A 21,587-nucleotide genomic window follows, 5' to 3' on the forward strand; every position below is an offset into this window, starting at 1 on the left:
CCCTCTCATGGTTGGGTATGGACACCGCAATGTTCCACCACGAGCTATGCTGGGCACCCTGTAGTGATGACACCCTCTCATGGTTGGGTATGGACACCGCAATGTTCCACCACAAGCTATGCTGGGCACCCTGTAGTGATGACACCCTCTCATGGTTGGGTATGGACACCACAATGTTCCTCCACAAGCTACGCTGGGCACCCTGTAGTGATGACACCCTCTCATGGTTGGGTATGGACACCGCAATGTTCCACCACGAGCTATGCTGGGCACCCTGTAGTGATGACACCCTCTCATGGTTGGGCATGAACACCGCAATGTTCCACCACTAGCTATGCTGGGCACCCTGTAGTGATGACACCCTCTCATGGTTGGGCATGAACACCGCAATGTTCCACCACTAGCTATGCTGGGCACCCTGTAGTGATGACACCCTCTCATGGTTGGGTATGGACACCACAATGTTCCACCACTAGCTATGCTGGGCACCCTGTAGTGATGACACCCTCTCATGGTTGGGTATGGACACCGCAATGTTCCACCACGAGCTATGCTGGGCACCCTGTAGTGATGACACCCTCTCATGGTTGGGTATGGACACCGCAATTTTTCCACCACGAGCTATGCTGGGCACCCTGTAGTGATGACACCCTCTCATGGTTGGGTATGGACACCGCAATGTTCCACCACAAGCTATGCTGGGCACCCTGTAGTGATGACACCCTCTCATGGTTGGGTATGGACACCACAATGTTCCTCCACAAGCTACGCTGGGCACCCTGTAGTGATGACACCCTCTCATGGTTGGGTATGGACACCGCGATGTTCCACCACGAGCTATGCTGGGCACCCTGTAGTGATGACACCCTCTCATGGTTGGGTATGGACACCGCAATGTTCCACCACGAGCTATGCTGGGCACCCTGTAGTGATGACACCCTCTCATGGTTGGGTATGGACACCGCAATGTTCCACCACAAGCTATGCTGGGCACCCTGTAGTGATGACACCCTCTCATGGTTGGGTATGGACACCACAATGTTCCTCCACAAGCTACGCTGGGCACCCTGTAGTGATGACACCCTCTCATGGTTGGGTATGGACACCGCAATGTTCCACCACGAGCTATGCTGGGCACCCTGTAGTGATGACACCCTCTCATGGTTGGGCATGAACACCGCAATGTTCCACCACTAGCTATGCTGGGCACCCTGTAGTGATGACACCCTCTCATGGTTGGGCATGAACACCGCAATGTTCCACCACTAGCTATGCTGGGCACCCTGTAGTGATGACACCCTCTCATGGTTGGGTATGGACACCGCAATGTTCCACCACGAGCTATGCTGGGCACCCTGTAGTGATGACACCCTCTCATGGTTGGGTATGGACACCACAATGTTCCTCCACAAGCTACGCTGGGCACCCTGTAGTGATGACACCCTCTCATGGTTGGGTATGGACACCGCAATGTTCCACCACGAGCTATGCTGGGCACCCTGTAGTGATGACACCCTCTCATGGTTGGGCATGAACACCGCAATGTTCCACCACTAGCTATGCTGGGCACCCTGTAGTGATGACACCCTCTCATGGTTGGGCATGAACACCGCAATGTTCCACCACTAGCTATGCTGGGCACCATGTAGTGATGACACCCTCTCATGGTTGGGTATGGACACCACAATGTTCCACCACTAGCTATGCTGGGCACCCTGTAGTGATGACACCCTTTCATGGTTGGGTATGGACACCGCAATGTTCCACCACGAGCTATGCTGGGCACCCTGTAGTGATGACACCCTCTCATGGTTGGGTATGGACACCGCAATGTTCCACCACGAGCTATGCTGGGCACCCTGTAGTGATGACACCCTCTCATGGTTGGGTATGGACACCGCAATGTTCCACCACGAGCTATACTGGGTACCCTGCAGTGATGACACCCTCTCATGGTTGGGTATGGACACCGCAATGTTCCACCACGAGCTATGCTGGGCACCCTGTAGTGATGACACCCTCTCATGGTTGGGTATAGACACTGCAATGTTCCACCACGAGCTATGGAGGCCCTTATATTATGTGATGCAATGATTGGCGATCCAAACAATATGTAGATGGTTCATTTACAAAAAAAAAGTACGGTACTCATAGAATTGTTCTCAATTGAACTGGCCATCTGCACATTGCCAATCCATTAAGCCGATGGCATGGATGATACGACTCTTGCAACCGATATTGATGCTCTTAAGCATCAACAGAAAAGAACAGGAGATTCTGCTATCTAGACATGTATTTTGCTTAAAGCAGACCTGAACTCAGAACTTATTCTCTACTCTAAAATATAAGCAACAGTATAATAAGCTTAAAGGAGTACTGTAGGGGGGGGTCGGGGGAAAAGGAGTTGAACTTACCCGGGGCTTCTAATGGTCCTCCGCAGACATCCTGGGCCAACGCAGCCACTCACCGATGCTCCGGCCCCGCCTCCGGTTCACTTCTGGAATTTCAGACTTTAAAGTCTTAAAACCACTGCGCCAGTGCGGCCGTGTCCTCGCTCCCGCTGATGTCACCAGCAGGCACAGACCATACTGGGCCTTTGCTATACACTCCTGGTGACATCAGCAGAAGCGAGGACACGGCAATGCAGGCGCAGTGGTTTTCAGACTTTAAAGTCGGAAATTCCAGAAGTGACCCGGAGGCGGGGCCGGAGCATCTGTGAGTGGCTGCGCGGGCACAGGATGCCTGCAGGGGACCATTAGAAGCCCCGGGTAAGTTCAACTCATTTCCCCCCCAACCCCCCTACAGTATTTCTTTAAAAGAAAAACATTTCTTTGTTATAGCGGATACAAATCCTGCAATAAATCTGCAGTGTGTGTACTTCCTGCTTTCATGGAAGCAGACATATTGTTAACATCCTGTGTTTACAAATTAGCTGCTCTGCCGTGGCAGTCAGCGGACACAGCTGAGAGAACAAATTACAGTGGTGATTAGTCACAGATGAGGGGGGATTGGATAGTCTAAATCCTCTAAATACATACACAGTGCATTTCTCTATGTTTTCCTTCTATCCTGTGCAAGAGTTCAGGTCCACTTTAAGACAGGGTGCACACTTTATGGATTTCATGTGCGTTTTCCAAAATCAATATCACCGCACCTATATAGTGTATTTTAATAGCATCACAATTGTTTATGTGTATACTTGCAATTTGCGTTTAGCAAAGTCATTGGCAACACAGGAGAATCATGCAAAAAATGTGTTTATGCACAAAAAAATTGTGCACGATTTGAGATATATGTTAAACATTTTTATGTAAAGTGACTTGATTGGTATTCAATGAAAAGAAAAACGCAAATTAAAATTCGCATACAAAATATAAAAACAAACACGGCAGAACCGCACATAAAAAAAAAAAAAAAAAAAGAAAAACACCCGAAAAAAATCATCAAACAATGCAGACTCATGCATTGTGGGAAATCGCATGTAGAAATCTCTATGACGACAAGTAATACCGGGCCTTTACAGATCACTGCAGACGCTCATAATTTTAATAAGCCTATCAAAATCTTTTAAAGCTGTAAATTGTCGCAATAAAGTGATATACGAGACAGCCCTGCATTTAACAGAACATTACTTCTAATTCACAATGCTATAGAGAAGTAACAGACAATCCCTCCTAGCGCACAAACACTAGTTATACTTCATTAAAACATCCAATTTTTTATCGTTCCCTTTATAATGATATATAAAGCTCCATAAATCGTGGTATTACACACCAACTCAGCACAAGAACTTAGAGGCAGAGGCTGGAGGAAGTAGAAGAGAAGGAACTGTGGATTGTGCGTCTGGCATATTCATTTATATTATACAAAAAACAGTAACTTTTTCGCAAACTTTTTACGCAAGAATTTTACGTAATGTTCTGTTTAATTAATCTTACCTAATAAACAGCAAGTGTCCCTGCGTCCCATGTCCATGTGTCAGTGCTTTTTTGCACTGCGCAAGTGCAAGGCGGGACGCAGAGACACTGAAGAGAGCTGGGGGAGGCCAGAAGGGGCGGGCGTGTGTGCGCGTGGCAGGTGCGCGCAACGGCAAGCGTTGACAGACCTAGCCCAGCCCATTTTTAAACGGGCTAAGGTCACTAGTAAAATATATTTGAGACGTTTTAAAGCGGACTATAACCCTGCATTTCAACTTTGCTCTAAAACATTATTTACAGTATATTATATGCAACCAGCATTTTTTTTTTTTACTAGACCAGCATTGGAAGGGTTACACAGTGCTTTAAAGTTCCTGGAGATTTCTGCAGACGCATCTGAAGCTGACATAGATACATTTTGTTTACATAAATGTATCTAAGTGTTGAATGTGACTCATCTCTATGACTGAGAAGGAGTTGGAGGACAGCCAAAGAGTGTGTAACATTTCTCAATAGATACATATAACTAAATAGAATGTAACAATCTGAACTTCTGCATATCTCTCCACGGAACTTTAAAGAGACTCTGAAGCGAGAATAAATCTCGCTTCAGAGCTCATAGTTAGCAGGGGCATGTGTGCCCCTGCTAAACTGCCGCTATCGCGCTGCCAAACGGGGGTCCCTTCACCCCCAACCCCCCCTGCAACACTTGGTCGCAGACTTGGTCGCTCATGGAGGCAGGGCTAACGGCTGCAGCCCTGCCTCCAGTCGCGTCTATCAGCGGCACATCGCTGCCTCTCCCCCGCCCCTCTCAGTGAAGGAAGACTGAGAGGGGCGGGGGAGAGGCGGAGATACGCGCTGACAGACGCGCGTGGGGCAGGGCTGCGGCGGTTAGCCCTGCCCCAACCAGGAAGCGCTCCCGCGCTGCACCGAGGGGATTTGGGGGATCAGGGACCCCCGTTAAGCCGCGGGATAGCGGCAGTTTAACAGGGGCACACATGCCCCTGCTAACTATGAGGTCTGTAGCGAGATTTATTCTCGCTTCAGACTCTCTTTAAACCTCTGTGTTTAACCCTTCCAATGCTGGTCTAGTAAAAAAAAAAAAAAAAATGCTGGTTGCATATAATATGCTGTAAATAATGTTTGAGGGCCCGTTTCCACTGTTGCGACGCGATTTTGCCGGCATCCCGACGCTTGTAAAAACGCATGCGGATGCGTTTCCGCATGCGTTTTTACCCGCGATTTCGCATGGCAGGGTGCCATGCGAAATTAACCATGACTCTGCCAGGGCAAAATAACATTGAAAAAGGTGCGAAATCGCACGCGAATCGCGGGTAAAAACGCATGTAAAAAACGCATGCGTTTTTCCTATTAAATACATTAGCGGCGATTCGCATGGATTCCCGACGCAGGCGAATTCTGTGGGTCCCGTCGTGCAGATTTGGCCCGCCGCCAAATCGCTCCCGCACGCCGCACATATGGAAACAGCCCCGGCCACTTCAATGTACCAAGCGAATCCGCATGTCGGCGCTGCATGCGGATTCGCTATGGTGGAAACGAGCCCTCAGAGCAAAGTTGAAATGCAGGGTTATATTCTGCTTTAAATAAAGAGATGGCATGCAAACGACATGTTAGGGATAATTTATGTGTTACAGGCAAAAATTTAATTATTAAAGGACACCTAAAGTGAGAGGATATGGAGGCTGCCATGTTAATTTCCTTTATACCAGTTACCTGGCATCCAGTTGATCTTTCGTGCATCAGTAGTATCTGAATGACACACCTGAAACAAGGCTAATCTAGTCAAACTTACAGTGATTCCGAGCCCAAGCTCAGGATCAAAATAAGATATTTACCTGAAGAGAGGGAAGCCTTCTGAGGCTTCCCTTGGTGCTATAATGTCCTCCAGATTGGGGCAGCGCGCTTCCTCTGTTACGAGCGCAGCTGTGCATATACACGAGCGGCTCCAGCATACTGAGCATGTGCGGGCAAGCTTGCACGGCCACGCTATAGGAAGAGGAGGGGCACATCCCTGATATGATTGGCGACAATGCCTTGTCGCTAATCTTCCGAGGGGCCTTGCTCAGCGACGGAGGACATCAGAGCAGCGAGGGAAGCCTCAATAAGTTCCTGAGACTCCCCTCTCTTTAGACAAGTAACTAATTTCCTACCTGAGCTTCGGCTCAGGTACACTTTAAGTCAAACATCTGATCTGCATGCTTGTTCAGGGTCTATAGCTAACCGTATCAGAGGCAGAGGATCAGCAGCCAGGCAATCTGCATTGTTTGAAAGGAAATAAGCATGGTGAATCTGACAGGAATCTATCTGATGTGTGCCACACACTAGGAGCAGATTTCCAATAGATTTCAGAATGAAATCTACTGGAAATTGATCTAAATGCATTATTGGACCATTAGATCCAATGCAACTCTAAAAGCCATCGATCTGCTGCCAGCAGCAGATCGACCTAGATTTTCCATCCTGTCAGATAGATCAAATTGATCGAAATCGGCCGCAAATCAATCGATCGGCCAATCGATTGTGCATCGATTTGTGGCTGATCTATTGATTAGTTCGGATTGATCGATCGATGGCTGAAATCAACCAGTGTATGGGCCCCTTTAGAAGAGAGCAGTGGCACACGGGTGACCCAGCGGGCCAGACTCCAGCTAGAGCTGAGATATCACAGCTGGGTGGATTGTGGCTTTCAGACTCTCTGTTCCTCAGAGATAAAGGCATCCATGTAGACAGGCAGAAACCTAATCCTCTGTGCGGTAATTACAGGGCGGCCTATATCACAATGCGGGTAATGTACACCGAGAGGTCTCCCTGACCGTCTCACACCTACCTTGTCCTTCCCTCCCGACACACACAGATCACATTTCAGGGCTGAGATGTAAGTAACGGCATCACTATGCGCTCTGTTCTGCTGCGGGATTGGCTGGGCCGGACAGCTCTCCTCTGCGTGCTTATCTGCCCTGCAAGGAAAACATCAACAATGGTACACTGTGAGGCCTAGTTCACATTATAAATCGCCAGCGCTTTTGTGAGTGCTTTTTAACCGCTTAAGGACCACTGGCTTTACATCCCCCCTCCTAGTGACCAGGCTATTTTTTACAAATTAGGCCATTGCCTCTTTAAGGGCTCGCTGCAGGGCCGTACAACTCAGCACACAAGTGATCCACCCCCCCCCCCTTTTCTGCCCACCAACAGAGATTTCTGTTGGTGGGCTCTGATCGCTGCTGCCCTGTTTGTTTATTTTTTTTATTCATTTGTTTGTTTTATTTATTCTCTCCCAACCCTCCCCCCACCAGCCAATCTCCGCAATCGGCTGTCATAGGCATTAGCCTATGAAAGCCGATCGCTCCTGAGCCTCTGTAGGGGACAGCCGAGTGACACAACTGTCCCCAGTACAGCGCTGCCGTAGATCGCAGCGCTGTACTATGCAGTCTCCTAGCGCCGTTGGGAGACTGATGACGGAGCTGAGCTCACATCGGCATGCACCATCTCCTGCAAAACAAGCCCCCAGGACTTCACGCCAGTTGGCATTGAGCGGTCCTGGGGGAGCCGACGCCTTCATGCCAATTGGTGTGGAGCGGTCGGCAAGTAGTTAAAGCACTTTTTCCAGCGGTTTTAGAGCGGTGTGCAATTTGGCAAAGCGCTTTTGTAAGCGTTTTTGTGTGGCGATTAGCGCTTTTTTCCTGCAGGACGTGAACTCTTTGACCTGGAACTGAATCTAAAGTTTTGGCTTTTTTTAAATCGCTCATAAAATCATTTTTCCAATTTTTAAAAGCGCTTACCGATTTTCCTATACCTTGCATTGTAGCGTAAATGATCAGGAAATGGTGCAGGAGCCGTGCTTGTAATTGGAAAGAAAGCTCATCGCTCATGTGAGAACAGTCCCACTGAGAATCATTGCACAAGCGCTTTTAAAGCAATTTAAAAAATCGACAGCCATCAAAAAAAAATTGAAATTGCTCATAGTGTGAGCAAGCCCTTAAAGCGAAACTGAACTCAGAATTTCCGCTCTGCCCTAAAAGACAAGCAACAGCATAATAACATTTAAAGAAAAACATTTCTTTGTTACAGCTGATACACATCCTGCAATAAATCTGCAGTGTGTCCATTTCCTGCTTTCATGGAAGCAGACATAGGGTTAACAACCTGTGTTTACAAATTAGCTTCAGTGTTGAGGCTGACACAGCTGAGAGAACAAATTACACTTGTGATTAGTCACAGATGAGGGGGAATTAGACAGGCCAAACTCTCTAAATACATACAGGGTGTTTTTCTCTAAGTTTTCCTTCTGTCCTGAGCAAGAGTTCAGGTCCACTTTAGGTGTCCATACACTCATCATATTTTCCCATTTGCAGATTCGATTAATTCCCCCAAATGTCAGGTCAACTGACTTTTGATCAATTTGACCAAAGGCAATCAAAAGTATTGATCGGACAGGACGGAAAATGTAGGTCGATTAGGGGCGGAGAGAAAGCAGGGCTGTGGAGTCGGTACAAAAATCCTCCGACTCCTCAGTTTAGGATTCCACCGACTCCGACTCCTCTAATTTGCATATTACAATTTTGTTGATTGAAAGTATGTAACATGAAATTCATCTCTTAACTGCCAACGCTTAGGAATTTTAAAAGACAACTGAAGTGAGAAGGATTCTGAGACTGCCATATTTATTCCCTTTAGTCATAGACTAAAACTAGTCTTTGGTAAGAGTACTTGTAAAAGGTACAGACCGGAACAAAGAACATCTATCAGGCCCTAGGCAATGTAAGTGTGGGTACATGTAAGAGTGATGTGCAGGTACTCTGCAGGGGAATAAGGGAATTCTTCCTCTATTACACATTCTTCATGCACAATCTGAACTAGGTTTATGGGTGATAGACAACACCTCTGTGCTCAATGTGCACAGCATTTTCAGTGGATTCCCTGCAGCTCTGTGGGGAGTGCATATGTAGAGTATAGTACTACTGTGTAACAAAGTAAACCTGAGACAGATGAAATTAAAGTTTTATACATACCTGGGGCTTCATCCAGCCCCCTTCAGGCTAATCAGTCCCTCGCTGTCCTCCTCCGCCACCTGGATCTTCTGCTATGAGTCCAGGTACTTGAGCCAGTCTGATGTAGTGCGCATGCACAGACTCCACCGCCGGGAGCTTACTACACCTGCGCAGCACTATTGCGCAGGTGCAGAACGCTCCTGGCATGCGGCCGGACTGCGCTGACTGGCTGAATTACCAGGACTCATAGCAGAAGATCCAGGTGGTGGAGGAGGACAGCGAGGGACTGATTGGCCTGAAGGGGGCTGGAGGAAGCCCCAGGTATGTATAACACTTTTCTTTTCATCCTTCTCAGGTACCATTTAATTCATAGTCACCAAACCAAATTTTAACAACATATCAAATTATTTGATTTCATGAGCAAAGAGAGTGCATATATTTGCATAAATCAGAATCAACGCAGAATTATTTCCATCTCATTGACCATCTCTATTAGTGACACGGCTACACATCAGGCTTTATTCTTACAGCATAGATGTTATTTAGTATATATAAGAGATTCCTGTGTACACATCATATATACAGCCACAATCAGATATGTATATCTGACTTTAAAAATACGGGGACTGCTTTATTGAAGCAGCACAAGTAACTAATTATTTCATTTTTGTGGACTAAGCACAGCTATTACTGTATGTATAAATTATTTATGATGACTATTATCTGAGAAATAGAACATTTTATCATATTTTCTATTTGAATTACAGTTTAAATTCATCAGGAGTCGGAGTCGGTGCATTTTTTCCCGACTCCGACTCCAGGCACCAAAATTGCCCCGACTCCGACTCCACAGCCCTGAGAGAAAGCATTGGTAGATCGATGCCCCATAGCATTGCATTGCATTGAATAGTGCAACACTGCGGTTCAATCGAATTTCAATCAATTCCCTCCTGGAAGGGGTGAGATGAGAGAATGCAGGGCTGGCGCTTCTCTAGCCGGGTGAGGTGGAGGTGAGCAGATAACAGCCGGGTGCTCAGCCAAAACTAGAGCGCCTGGCTAAAAGAGCCCGGGGAGAACACTGTTATGGCCAGCTTTAGATTGCCTGTTGGCTATGTCTAAAATTGAACCTAAAAATAATGTGAAACTTTAATATGCACTAAACAAAACAGAACTACAGATTACATAATACCCATATAGGGTGTGTGAAAATGGTGAATAAATACCAGGTTTCCCTGGTACAGGGTCTTATATTAAAGGAAATTTTAAACTAACTTCCCCTGGAGTCATCCTGTGCGCTGTCCTTCTGCAACCCTCCAGCCAGCAGAGGTGACTCTTTCAACGCTGGCCTGTCACGAGCCTTGTAACTGCGTCCCCGTGCACGGCTGCGTTCTGCACATACGCAGTACGGGAAAATCGCTACTGCGCATGCGTACAGTGCTCCCAGGGTGCACGCTGCTCGGGGCAATTCATGCAAGGGCTTATTTTCAGGGAAACAGGATATAAGGTACCTTTCATGCATGATTTAACCCGGGGGCTCTCTTTAGTGACTATAATATGCACTAGGCTCCGGCCTACTGATAACAGTACTTTAGCCAGGGAGTGGTGCTGCACCTTCCTCCACACTCACCAGGTGCCAAAGGAAATACTGCCAACTCCAGCCAGTTACCAATTAAATACCTGGGTCACAAAAGAGCCATATGTCAAGTGTGTCGCCAACACCGTGCAGCACGCCCCTTCATTTACTGAACTTCCCCTGCGACACAGAGTGATAACACTCCTAAAGCCAAGCTATAGTCTCAGGGCAAAATCCAAACAAGATGCAATAAGGCCAAAGATTCCATTCATCTTCATAGCCGTGTAAAGTTAAACTGAGGTGAATGAATTAAAAAAAAAAAATGGATACTTACCTAAGAGAAAGGAAACCTCTGGATCTTGTAGAGGCTTCCACATCCTCCTGACCCCCCACTGATGCCAAGCACAGACCCCAGGAACATATCCAATGAGTCGGGTATGTTATCATGTCATCGCTCTTCATGCACTAGTGTGGCCATACTGCTCCATCATAAAGAGGGTCTCGGGCTGCAGTGGTGGTCTGGAGGAGGAAGTGGGAAGCATCTGGAGGATTTTTTGTTTATTGCCACCTCAAATTCTCTTTAGGCCGGTTGCACACCTAAGATTAGCAGTGCAATGCAGTGCAAGTGCAGCAGAAATCAGTCTTCATATGACCTGGCGCTACAGTGTGGAGGCAGGGTCATATGCATAGTGCTGGCCATACCTAGGAGTTCTTCCTTAACCTCAGTCCCCTCAACTTAGCAAGTCTCCCCTCAGTTGTCTTGCTTTGCCCCCTACCTCTCATTCTTGCGTGGAGAGTGCATGATCAGTCCACACGAGCATCCTCCGGAGGGCGTGCTGGAGACCCTACTGGAAGCGTCCTGCACAGCCGAAGTTACAAATGTAACCGAAATGCGCATTCCCAGAATGCTCCCCGCCGCTGCTGATGTGCACAGCTGTTTGCAGTCTTCACCACTGGGAATAGGAGGCACGGATCTATGCAGCTCTGATCATGTGCGTAGCCTGGGAGTTCTAATTGATGGGGATTTAAACTTCAGAACTCACATCTCTGCTGTGGTGAAATCATCTGAAATCATCCTATTTTCACGGGAAGAACATCACAAAAATCATGGACCTCATCCCCCCAGAAGATCTGCCAACTAAGAAACCCACCTCTGTGGTTTCCACAAAACATGCACTGCAGTGTTCTCCCCAGGCTCTTTTAGCCGGGTGCTCCACCCGGCTAGATTTGGTGACCACCCGGCTGTCATCAGCTCACCTCCTGACCTCCTTCTATGCTGTAAGCAGAGTTGCCCTGCATTTTCATCTCGCCCCACCCAGCTACTTTTTCATGCTACCCGGCTGGAAAAACATTCTGGGGAGATCACTGCACTGTTGGTGGGCCTTGAGGAGAGGGTTGGAGTTCCAGAACTTGAGCCCGAATGAGTTCCTTTCACCTCTGATGGCAAAGATTTGGTATTTACCTGTATTTGGAGCTGTTACGCTTAACTTTGCTCTGGAATTTCCCCATACTTCCAGGTAGGATGTTCCAGCGTACAGGATGTTAGGAGGTTCCACGGCCTGGACATCAGCGGTTCCGTGCAGAGTCCTGTCACCGAGAAAATATCAGATTATTGCACTGCTATCAGCACTGGTCATATGCAGCGTCATTACACAGCTCACTGCATGGCATTGTTAGCACTTGGCACTTAGAACTTCCTCTCTGTTCTAAAAGATTAGCCACAGCATGATAACTTTCCTGGGGGAAAAAAATGTCTTCATTACAATTAATGGGAATCCTAAAAAAAAAAAAAAAAAAACTGAAGTTTTACTTGGTTTCACTTTTACAGGAAGCGCTGAAAGGGTTAAGCCTCAGTCTTTACTATATGGAGGGCTGCTTAGACACATCTGCCCTGCAGTCTATTCACAGTTGCTGATAAGAACTAGAAAGGTATATCTGCCGAAACAAACAAGGAGAAGTGAATTTCTTCAGCAACTACTTGTGCAATAAAGACTTTTCATTGTGTGTTGTGAAAGCGTTTGGGTCCACTTTAACTGCCTTCACCTTTAAACTGACCCTAGAGAATGGTAAGGAGCTGTCTGGCCACAGTTACCATGGGGGTGTGGAAGGGGCCACAATTGTTATGGAGTGGAGCGGGGTTTTATACTATATACACACACATTACAGGGAAGGGGGTGTTGGCCATTCCAGTTTTTACTGGGGGGAGGATGGGGAAAGAAATACTGGAACATCGTGCCTCAATTTGTCTCCCAAGGGATTGTTTTTCTATCCCTGACAATTACTGCATGTGTGTACTTAGCTTTAGGAAGGGCCTTGTAAAAATGTTGGTGGGTATCTTTATGGTTTGTAGTTACACCAATACAGACAAACACACACACACTGTACACACACACCACACACACGCACACACACACCACGCACACACACACGCACACACACACTGTACATACACACTGTACACACACACACTGTATACACACACTGTATACACACACACACACACACACACACACACACACACACTGTACACACACACACTGTACACACACACACACACTGCACACACACACTGCACACACACACACACACACACACACACACACACACACACACACACCACCTGCACTTATACACACACAGATGCACTCCTACATACACAAATACAATCTCTTCAATATAAATACACAAAAAACAAAACTAGAACCCACATACAGCTGTGCTCATAAGTTTGACAGGAAGAATGGGCAACTTTACCATCTGAGAAAATAAAGAGTCTCATCTACAAATACCGCAAAAGACTTTGAGCTGTCATTGAAGTTAAAGGGGGCAATTCGCGGTTTTAAAGGACATCCAAAGTGAAAGTAAACTAATGAAATAAACGATTGTGTTTATGTTTCTTCTCCTAAAAATGACTTTTTAAGATATTCCACAGTTTTATCGTATGTTTAAATCCACTTTTTTATGTTTTAACTGTTTTATTGTTTTTGCTCAATGACACATTCATTGTATGTCAGAGATAAAATCTATGAACTATTGACCTTTTTTATCTCTTTCCTGCTCTCAGAAGCCATTTTCTCCTAGGAAAGTGTATTAAGCAGGCCATACACTGGCTCGATTCACGGCCGTTTCGACAGCAGATCCGATCCTGGGATCGAATCTGCTGCCAATCGCTTGCGCTAAACGCACCCGCCGATCCGATTCCCTCCCGAAATCGGATCGGTCCGTCGATCGCGCCGTGCGGGAAATTACCCTCGATCGCCCGGCGGTAGGAGCGCGTCGCTTGCGGCGTACGATTCGGGCCCGATCCGAGCATGTATACATTACCTGAAGCTGGCTCCGGGGTCCTCTTCTCCTCGCTGCACCGCATTTCCGCATGTCCCAGTGTACGCTTATACTTCCTGTGTCACTCCGGTGACCAGGAAGTTGAAATAGAGGGCGCTCTATTTGAACTTCCTGGTCACGGAGTAACACAGGAAGCGCCGGGATGGAGCAAGAACAGCGGTGCGGTGCAGTGCGGAGAAGACGCCCGGGAGCCAGCCTCAGGTAATGTATACGGGGGGGGGGGGGGGACAGGCGGCAGGAGCAGCTGAACAGATTGTGATCGGTTTCAGGCTGAAATCGATTCACAATCTGTTTGCAGTAAAGGCAGCCATACGATCCCTATCTGATCAGATTCGATCAGATAGGGATCTGTCAGCTGGTCGATCTAATGGCACATCGACCAGTGTATGGCCACCTTTATAGTTGGAATTTCTTATCAGTGAGGGTCACACTGTAGTCACTTCCTGTCAGAGTTAGGGCTGAGTCAGCCACTTACACACCTGATATTTGAGGGTATGTTTCCACTTGTGCGGCACGATTTCGACGGGAAAATCGTGGCAACGAATCTGCATGCGGTTGCGTTGCCATTTCTATGCAGTTTTTTACGCAGAATTGCTTGCAGTTTTGACAACGTGATTTTAACCATGTCAATGCCGGCAAGCATTGATATAGGTTTTTAAGCGACAACGCACACGGAAACGCCAGGAAAACCGCAAGACTAAAACGTTTGCGGTTTTCCTATTTAGTTACATTACCGACGAATCACGTGCGGGTGTGCGGCGTACGAATTCTGATGGTTCTGCCGAGCAGATTTTTTTCTGCAGGACAAACCGCACAGAATCCCGCACAAGTGGAAACAGTCCCATTATTTGTAATGGGTTATGCGAATCTGCATGCAGAAAACGCATGCAGATTCGCTGTAGTGGAAACGGGCCCTAACGCTTTCGGGCAGAGAAAGAAAAAAAGGAACGCACCATAGTTATTAGTGTGCTTGGCACTGTACATAGACATGTCTATCTCATCATGACACACGTCACTTCGGGTATCCTTTAAGAACGGAGGTATGTAAATGTCTGATCAGGGTCATTTGGGTAGTTTGTGTAGTAAATATGATTTAAAACGAGTCAACACAGTTATTTGACAATAAATGGCTTCAGCAAACCTCTAACCATGAGTGCAAGAAAAGTTTCTGTGTTATTCATATTCTATGAAAAATGGTTGAAGTGGACCTGAACTCTTGCACAGGACAGAAGGAAAATATAGAGAAATGCTCCCTGTATGTATTTAGACAGTTTAGCCTGTCTAATCCCCCTCCTCTGTGACTAATCACAAGTTGTAATTTGATCTCTCATCTGTGTCATTCCTGTGCCATGGCAGAGAGCTAATTGGTAAACACAGGATGTTTACAATATGTCTGCTTCCACAAAAGCAGGAAGTAGAAATAGCGCAGATTTATTGCAGGATTAGTATCAGCTGTAATAAAGAAATGTTTTTCTTTAAAGGTTATTATGCTGTTTATCTTTAACCCATTCAGGTTCCGTGATTTTCACGTGAGAAATGTTCACCTCCCATTCATTAGCCTATAACTTTATCACTACTTATCACAATGAACTGATCTATATCTTGTTTTTTCCGCCACCAATTAGGCTTTCTTTGGGGGGTACATTTAGCTAAGAGCCACTTTACTGTAAATGCATTTTAACAGGAAGAATAAGGAAAAAAATGGAAAAATTCATTATTTCTCAGTTTTCAGCCATTATAGTTTTAAAATAATACATACCTCCATAATTAAAACTCACGTATTGTATTTGCCCATATGTCCCGGTTATTACACCGTTAAAATTATGTCCCTATCACAATGTATGGCGACAATATTTTATTTGGAAATAAAGGTGCATTTTTTCCATTTTGCATCTATCACTATTAACAAGTTTAAAATAAAAAAAATATAGAAATATTTCATCTTTACATTGATATTTAAAAAGTTTAGACCCTTAGGTAAATATTTACATGTTTTTTTTTTTTTATTGTATTTTTTTTTTTTTTTTTATAGTAAACATATTATTTGGGTAGTTTTGGGAGGGTGGGGGGTAAACAATAGATTTATAATGTAAATGTGTGTTCATTTTAATTTATTTTTATTTTTTGGCCACAAGATGGCGGCCATGAGTTTGTTTACATGACGTCACTCTAATCGTAACACACGCTTAGAGTGGCGCATCGGGGAGGGAACGGCCAGAAAAGGCGCAGCTTCCGAGAGAAGCTGTCGCTTTTTCAGCGGGGGAGAGGGATCAGTGATTGGGCACCATAGCCCGATACATTGATTCTCTGGCTACCGAATCCGCGGCCGGGAGTGCGCGTGCACGTGCGCGATCGGACGCGGGAGCGCGCATGGTTCCTGGACGTAGTTTCTACGTCCAGGAACCACAATAGGTTAAAGAGAAACTCCGACCAAGAATTGAACTTTATCCCAATCAGTAGCTGATACCCCCTTTTACATGAGATATCTATTCCTTTTCACAAACAGACCATCAGGGGGCGCTGTATGACTGATATTGTGGTGAAACCCCTCCCACAAGAAACCCCTCCCACAAGAAAGGTTCGAACCTTTGGCAGTTTCCTGTCTGTGAACCTTGCTGCATTGTGGAAAATAGCTATTTAAAGCTGTTCCCAACTGCCAAATAAGCATGCAGCAGCTACATCACCTGCCAGCAGTAAAATGTTCAGGGCTCGTTCCCACTATTGCGGTGGGGAATCGCCTGGATTCCACCGCTGATGAAATCGCATGCGGATGCGATTCCGCATGCGTTTTTTTGCCGCGAATTCGCATAGGTGAGGGCATATGCGATTTTAACCATGTCACTGCCTGTGTGAATTTACATTGGTACCTATGCGAATTCGCGGCAAAAAACGCATGGGGAAAACGCATGCGATTTCCCTATTAAATACATTGTGTGCGATTCGCCTGCATTCCACACGCAGGCGAAATCTGAGTGCTCTGCCGTGCAGAAAAATCCTGCACAGAAAAACGCACAGCAAAACTGACAAGTGGAAACAGGCCCATCCACTTGTATTGGCTGTGCGAATCTGCATGCGGATTCGCGATAGTGGAAACGGGCCCTCACTGGAGTTCCTCTTTAAGAGAAGAGAGAAGGCCTGAGTTCAGGTCCGCTATAAGAAATCATAAATTCTGCCATAGAATGTAAACTCATGAGCACAACTGTAGATACAAACAAACACCCAAACGCCTACATACGCAACATGCACAAAAACACACAAACGTTTACAAAGCCATAAACACACACAAAACTGGCTATCCATCCATACTTCTATTTCTTTTGCCATTACAGTATTTGGAATATAACCAGCTACAACTGTACAACAAAAATACTGTGGGCATTTCAGAAGAGCACCAGGCTAATGCTAGGATTATTTCATATAATCATAGGAAGACATTTGCGGGATTAACAGAAACAGTGAGTCATTAGCAACAGATACGTTACAATCTACTTTACAGCCTTAGAAGATTACAGCGCACGCAGGTACACCTGCCTTATGTGCCGGCCCTGAATTCACTCTGCCATTACAGATGAATTAAAGGGATTAATCAGGGTTTGAACTAAACATCGGGGCAGTCAAGCAAGGAGAGAAAGAAGGCAGCATTTGCAGAAGAAAGTTTATATTTGCTCACCGTGAGCCATGGCCAGCATTATGTAACCATGGCAGCCGGCCAGACAAATCCCATTAGGATCATCCGTGTCAGTCAGCCTGACGTGTTAACGCTGGGAAGCATGTTAGCCTATTAACCTTCATACAGCGAGGGGAGGGCCCAGCGTGGCCTGATGGAATTATAGATTGCCGCGATGGGAAGTGATTTTGCGTTAATTTAAATAAAACCGGTAACTAAAAAAGCTCCCCTGGGGGGTACTCACCTCGGGTGGGGGAAGCCTCCGGATCCAATCGAGGCTTCCCCCGTCCTCCTGTGTCCCACTGCAATCTCGCTGTGCCCCTCTGAACAGCGGGGATGTAAATATTTACCTTCCCGGCTCCAGCGCAGGCGCAGTATCGTCTCTCCGCTCGGAGGTAGGCAGAAATCGCTGTTGGTCCCCTCTACTGCGCAGCCGCAAGTCTCTTGCGCCTGCGTAGTAGAGCGGACCAGACAGAGATCGGCTATTTCCGTCTATCTCCGTGCTGAGAGCCGCAATAGCGCCCCCGCTGGAGCCAGGGAAGGTAAATTTATCAAGCCTTGTCAGGCTTGTCGAGCCAGGATTGTGGATCGCCTCGGGGGAGCCAGCGCTGGACTGCCTGCAGCTACAGGGACGGGGGAAGCCTCATTGGGACCCTGAGACTTCCCCCTCCCGAGGTGAGTACACCCCAGGGGAAAATTTTTTTGTTACAGAGAGTCTCTTTAAGGCAGGTTTCACACTGCAAACTGGCGGCAGTGATGCGGTGCGTTGCGCCCACCGGAAACAGGCCTTCAGGGAACACTGCGTTAGTACAAGGTGTTCCCTGTCGGGCCACAAGCCAAGCAGGAAGTGACACGCGCTTGCTGTCACTTCCTGCTTCGGGTATGCGGAAGTGCATGGAAGCATATTGTTAAAATAAGCTTCCGCGCATGCGCGCCGCAATGCCAACGTTTTAAATATCCCCGCGTCTCCATAGAGTAACATGACTTCCGGTCCGATGCAGAGCAATGCAAGCATGCGCGTTAACGCAGTTTTGTCCTAGCGTCAGGGATGTGGTGAAAACATCCCTTCTGTTGAATCGCACCGTACAGTACCAGTATGAAAGTCTCCACAGACTTTCATTGCCCGGCGATGGGGTGCGGTAAAAATACCGCACTGCCTCGGTGTGAAAGGGTCTGCAAGGAAATACTGTGTATACATGTAGTCCCTGATTTATGAACGCCAGACTTACGAAAGAACCACTGTTACGAACGGCACGAAAATGGAAACAAGGCAAAAAAAAATTCAAATAGACTTTATAGTTTTTGAATAAATCAATTTAAAAAAAAATGTTTTTTAAACTCAGTAAAATGACATTTTGCTGTGGTTCATTATACTACATAGTAAATTGAGTTTGAGACCCCTGACATAGAGAGTTCCAAGTTCTGCACACACATTTTAAAGCAAACCTGTGATCCAGCCCTGGATAAAGGGGACTGAAGGAGGCAAAAAGGGGGACAGGGATCAGATGTGGTACAGAGGAGGCAGAGGGACACAGTGGAGGCACAGAGGGGAGGTGCCACAGATACTGAGGGAACGGGGGCACAGGAGGCACAGTGGTGGGCAGAGGTGGCGCAGAGGGGGACAATGAAGGCAGAGGGGAACCAAGGTGACACCGAGGTGGACTTTGGAGGCACAGAAGTGGTACATGGGACAGAGATAGCACAGTGTTCTAACTTAAAGGACACCCAAGGTGAAAATAAACGAATGAAATAAATTGTTGTATCTATTTTCCTTCTCCTAAAAAATGACTTTTTAAGATATTCCACAGTCTTATTTTATGTTTAAATCTACTTTTTAAGTTTTAACTGTTTTAGGGCTCGTTTCCACTATCGCGAATCTGCATGCGTCCAACGCATGCAGATTCGCACATGTAATGCAAGTGGATGGGCCTGTTTCCACTGTAGCGTTGTTGAGGTGCGTTTTTTTCAGCGGTAAAAAAACGCACAAAAGAGCCAACGAATTCGCCTGCGAGTGGAATGCATGCGAATCGCCGCTAATGTATTTAATAGTAAAAACGCATGCGTTTGTTACATGCGTTTTTACCCGCGATTTCGCACCTTTTTCAATTTTATTTTGCCCTGGCAGTGTCATGGTTAAAGAAATCGCGGGTAAAAACGCATGCGGAAACGCATCCGCATGCGTTTTTACAAGCGTCGGAATGCCGGCGAAATCGCGTCGCAACAGTGGAAACGAGCTCTTATTGTTTTTGCTCAATGACACATTCATTGAAGTATGCCAGAGCTAAAATCTATGCACTATTGACCCTTTTTATCTCTACCCTGCTCTCAGAAACCATTTTCTCCTAGGAAAGTGTTTTATAGTTGTAATTTATTATCAGTAAGGGTCACATTGTAGTCACTTCCTGTCTGAGTCAGGACTGAGTTAGCCACTTACATACCTGATATTTAACTCTTTCAGGCAGAGAAACACAAAAAAAGGAACACAGCATAGTCACTTTTGCTAGGCACTGTACATACCCATGTCTATCTCATGTCACATGTCACCTCAGGTAACCTTTGAGAACGGATTCAGGTTAAGAACAAACCAACAGTCCCTATCTCGTTTTTTTAACCGGGGACTACCTGTATATTGTTTAGTTTTTAGGGGTTTTTTTTCAAGATTTTATTGATCTGAGCAAAGTGAAACCTTGGCAAGGAAGGATTCACAATGGCCCAGATCAATTAGTGACCCTGGTGGGGACCTGAAATATGCTTTTACTGGTGCTTCCATTCAGAAGAGTACAGCAGGGAGTTACAATAAACTATTAGCAGTATTGGATGGAAAAGGGGGAGGGAACTCAGGGCTGTGGAGTCGGTACAAAAATCTTCCGACTCCTCAGTTTCTGAAACCACGACTCCAACTCCGACTCCGGGTACCCAAAATTGCTCAGACTCCGACTCCTTGACTCCGACTCCTTAGTCTAATACTTAACAGGGCTGTGGATTTTGTACAAAAATCCTGCGACTCCGACTCCCACTCCTCAGTTTCTGAAACCACGACTCCGACCTCCAACTCCGGGTGCCCGAAATTGCCCCGCCTTACGACTCCTCGACTCCACAGCCCTGAGGGAACTTTTGAACTTATTCCACTTGGGGGGGGGGGGGGGGGGGGGGGTATATTCAATGGAAGAAGTTGCAGAGGAGGAGACGCTGGCAGACAAATGAGCCAAAACAACATAACACACTCAAAACAGGTCCGGGGGAACATATTACATGGTGAGACACTGGAGGGCACAGCAGGCAGAGGCGGCTGCACAGATTTCCAATCGATTTCATGCTGTGCAAATGTGTAGAAGCAATAGATTTTCCTGATGAATCTGCTGCCCCATCTGCCAATGTATAGGAAAGAATGGAAACCGAGAGCCCAATAGTGTAGTATGTATTGAAATAAGGAGAAAGATTTAATTGTAAGCAATTATACTCACAAACCAGGGTTACCACATAGGCAACCACTGTAAATACAGGTGGGGAGATTAGGCCCGTCCCCACTCAGGACTAAGATGTCGCTCTCTGTAGATCAGGAAATAAGGGTATAAACACCCCTCCACCCAGGGTTGGACACTGGTATGGTAGAAAAGTAAAAAAGCCAAAAGGATAAAATATGCTAAAATTGTTAGGGAGGCAGTGGTAGACTCACCATGACTCACACGAATAATGTATTCACAAACTCCAATTATAACAGGCCTGTTGATAAATCAACAGCTTTGTGTCTGTTTGGGGATGGTGAGTCTACCACTGCCTCCCTAACAATGTTAGCATATTTTATCCTTTTGGCACCTCTGTTCACGTTCTACAAATCTGCCAATGTATGGACATCTTAAAGGACTACTGTAGGGGGTAGAGGGGAATATGAGTTGAACTTACCCGGGGCTTCTAATGGCCCCCCACAGACATCATGTGCCCACGCAGCCACTCACCGATGCTCTGGTCCCCGCCTCTGGTTCACTTCTGGAATTTCCGACTTTAAAGTCAGAAAACCACTTCGCCTGCATGGGTGTGTTCTCACTGACGTCACCAGGAGCACACTGCGCAGGCGCAGA

General features: G+C 46.4%; 1 protein-coding gene across 2 annotated transcripts in view; it reads right to left on the reverse strand.

Annotated features, from left to right (window-relative positions):
• The window catches only part of WDR31 (WD repeat domain 31), a 40,643-nt gene that overhangs the window by 16,170 nt on the left and 2,886 nt on the right, over nucleotides 1–21,587 (reverse strand). For both annotated transcript variants that reach the window (XM_068248698.1, XM_068248699.1), the window contains exons 2-3: nucleotides 11,962–12,086; nucleotides 6,766–6,895 (exon numbers count right to left, since the gene is read on the reverse strand). In XM_068248698.1, the coding sequence (XP_068104799.1) occupies nucleotides 6,766–6,895; nucleotides 11,962–12,008 (177 nt within the window). In that variant the 5' untranslated portion in view covers nucleotides 12,009–12,086. The remainder of the gene's footprint in view (nucleotides 1–6,765; nucleotides 6,896–11,961; nucleotides 12,087–21,587) is intronic.

This window comes from Hyperolius riggenbachi, chromosome 8 (genome assembly GCF_040937935.1).
Source record: "Hyperolius riggenbachi isolate aHypRig1 chromosome 8, aHypRig1.pri, whole genome shotgun sequence".
NCBI classification, from domain to species: Eukaryota; Metazoa; Chordata; class Amphibia; order Anura; family Hyperoliidae; genus Hyperolius; species Hyperolius riggenbachi.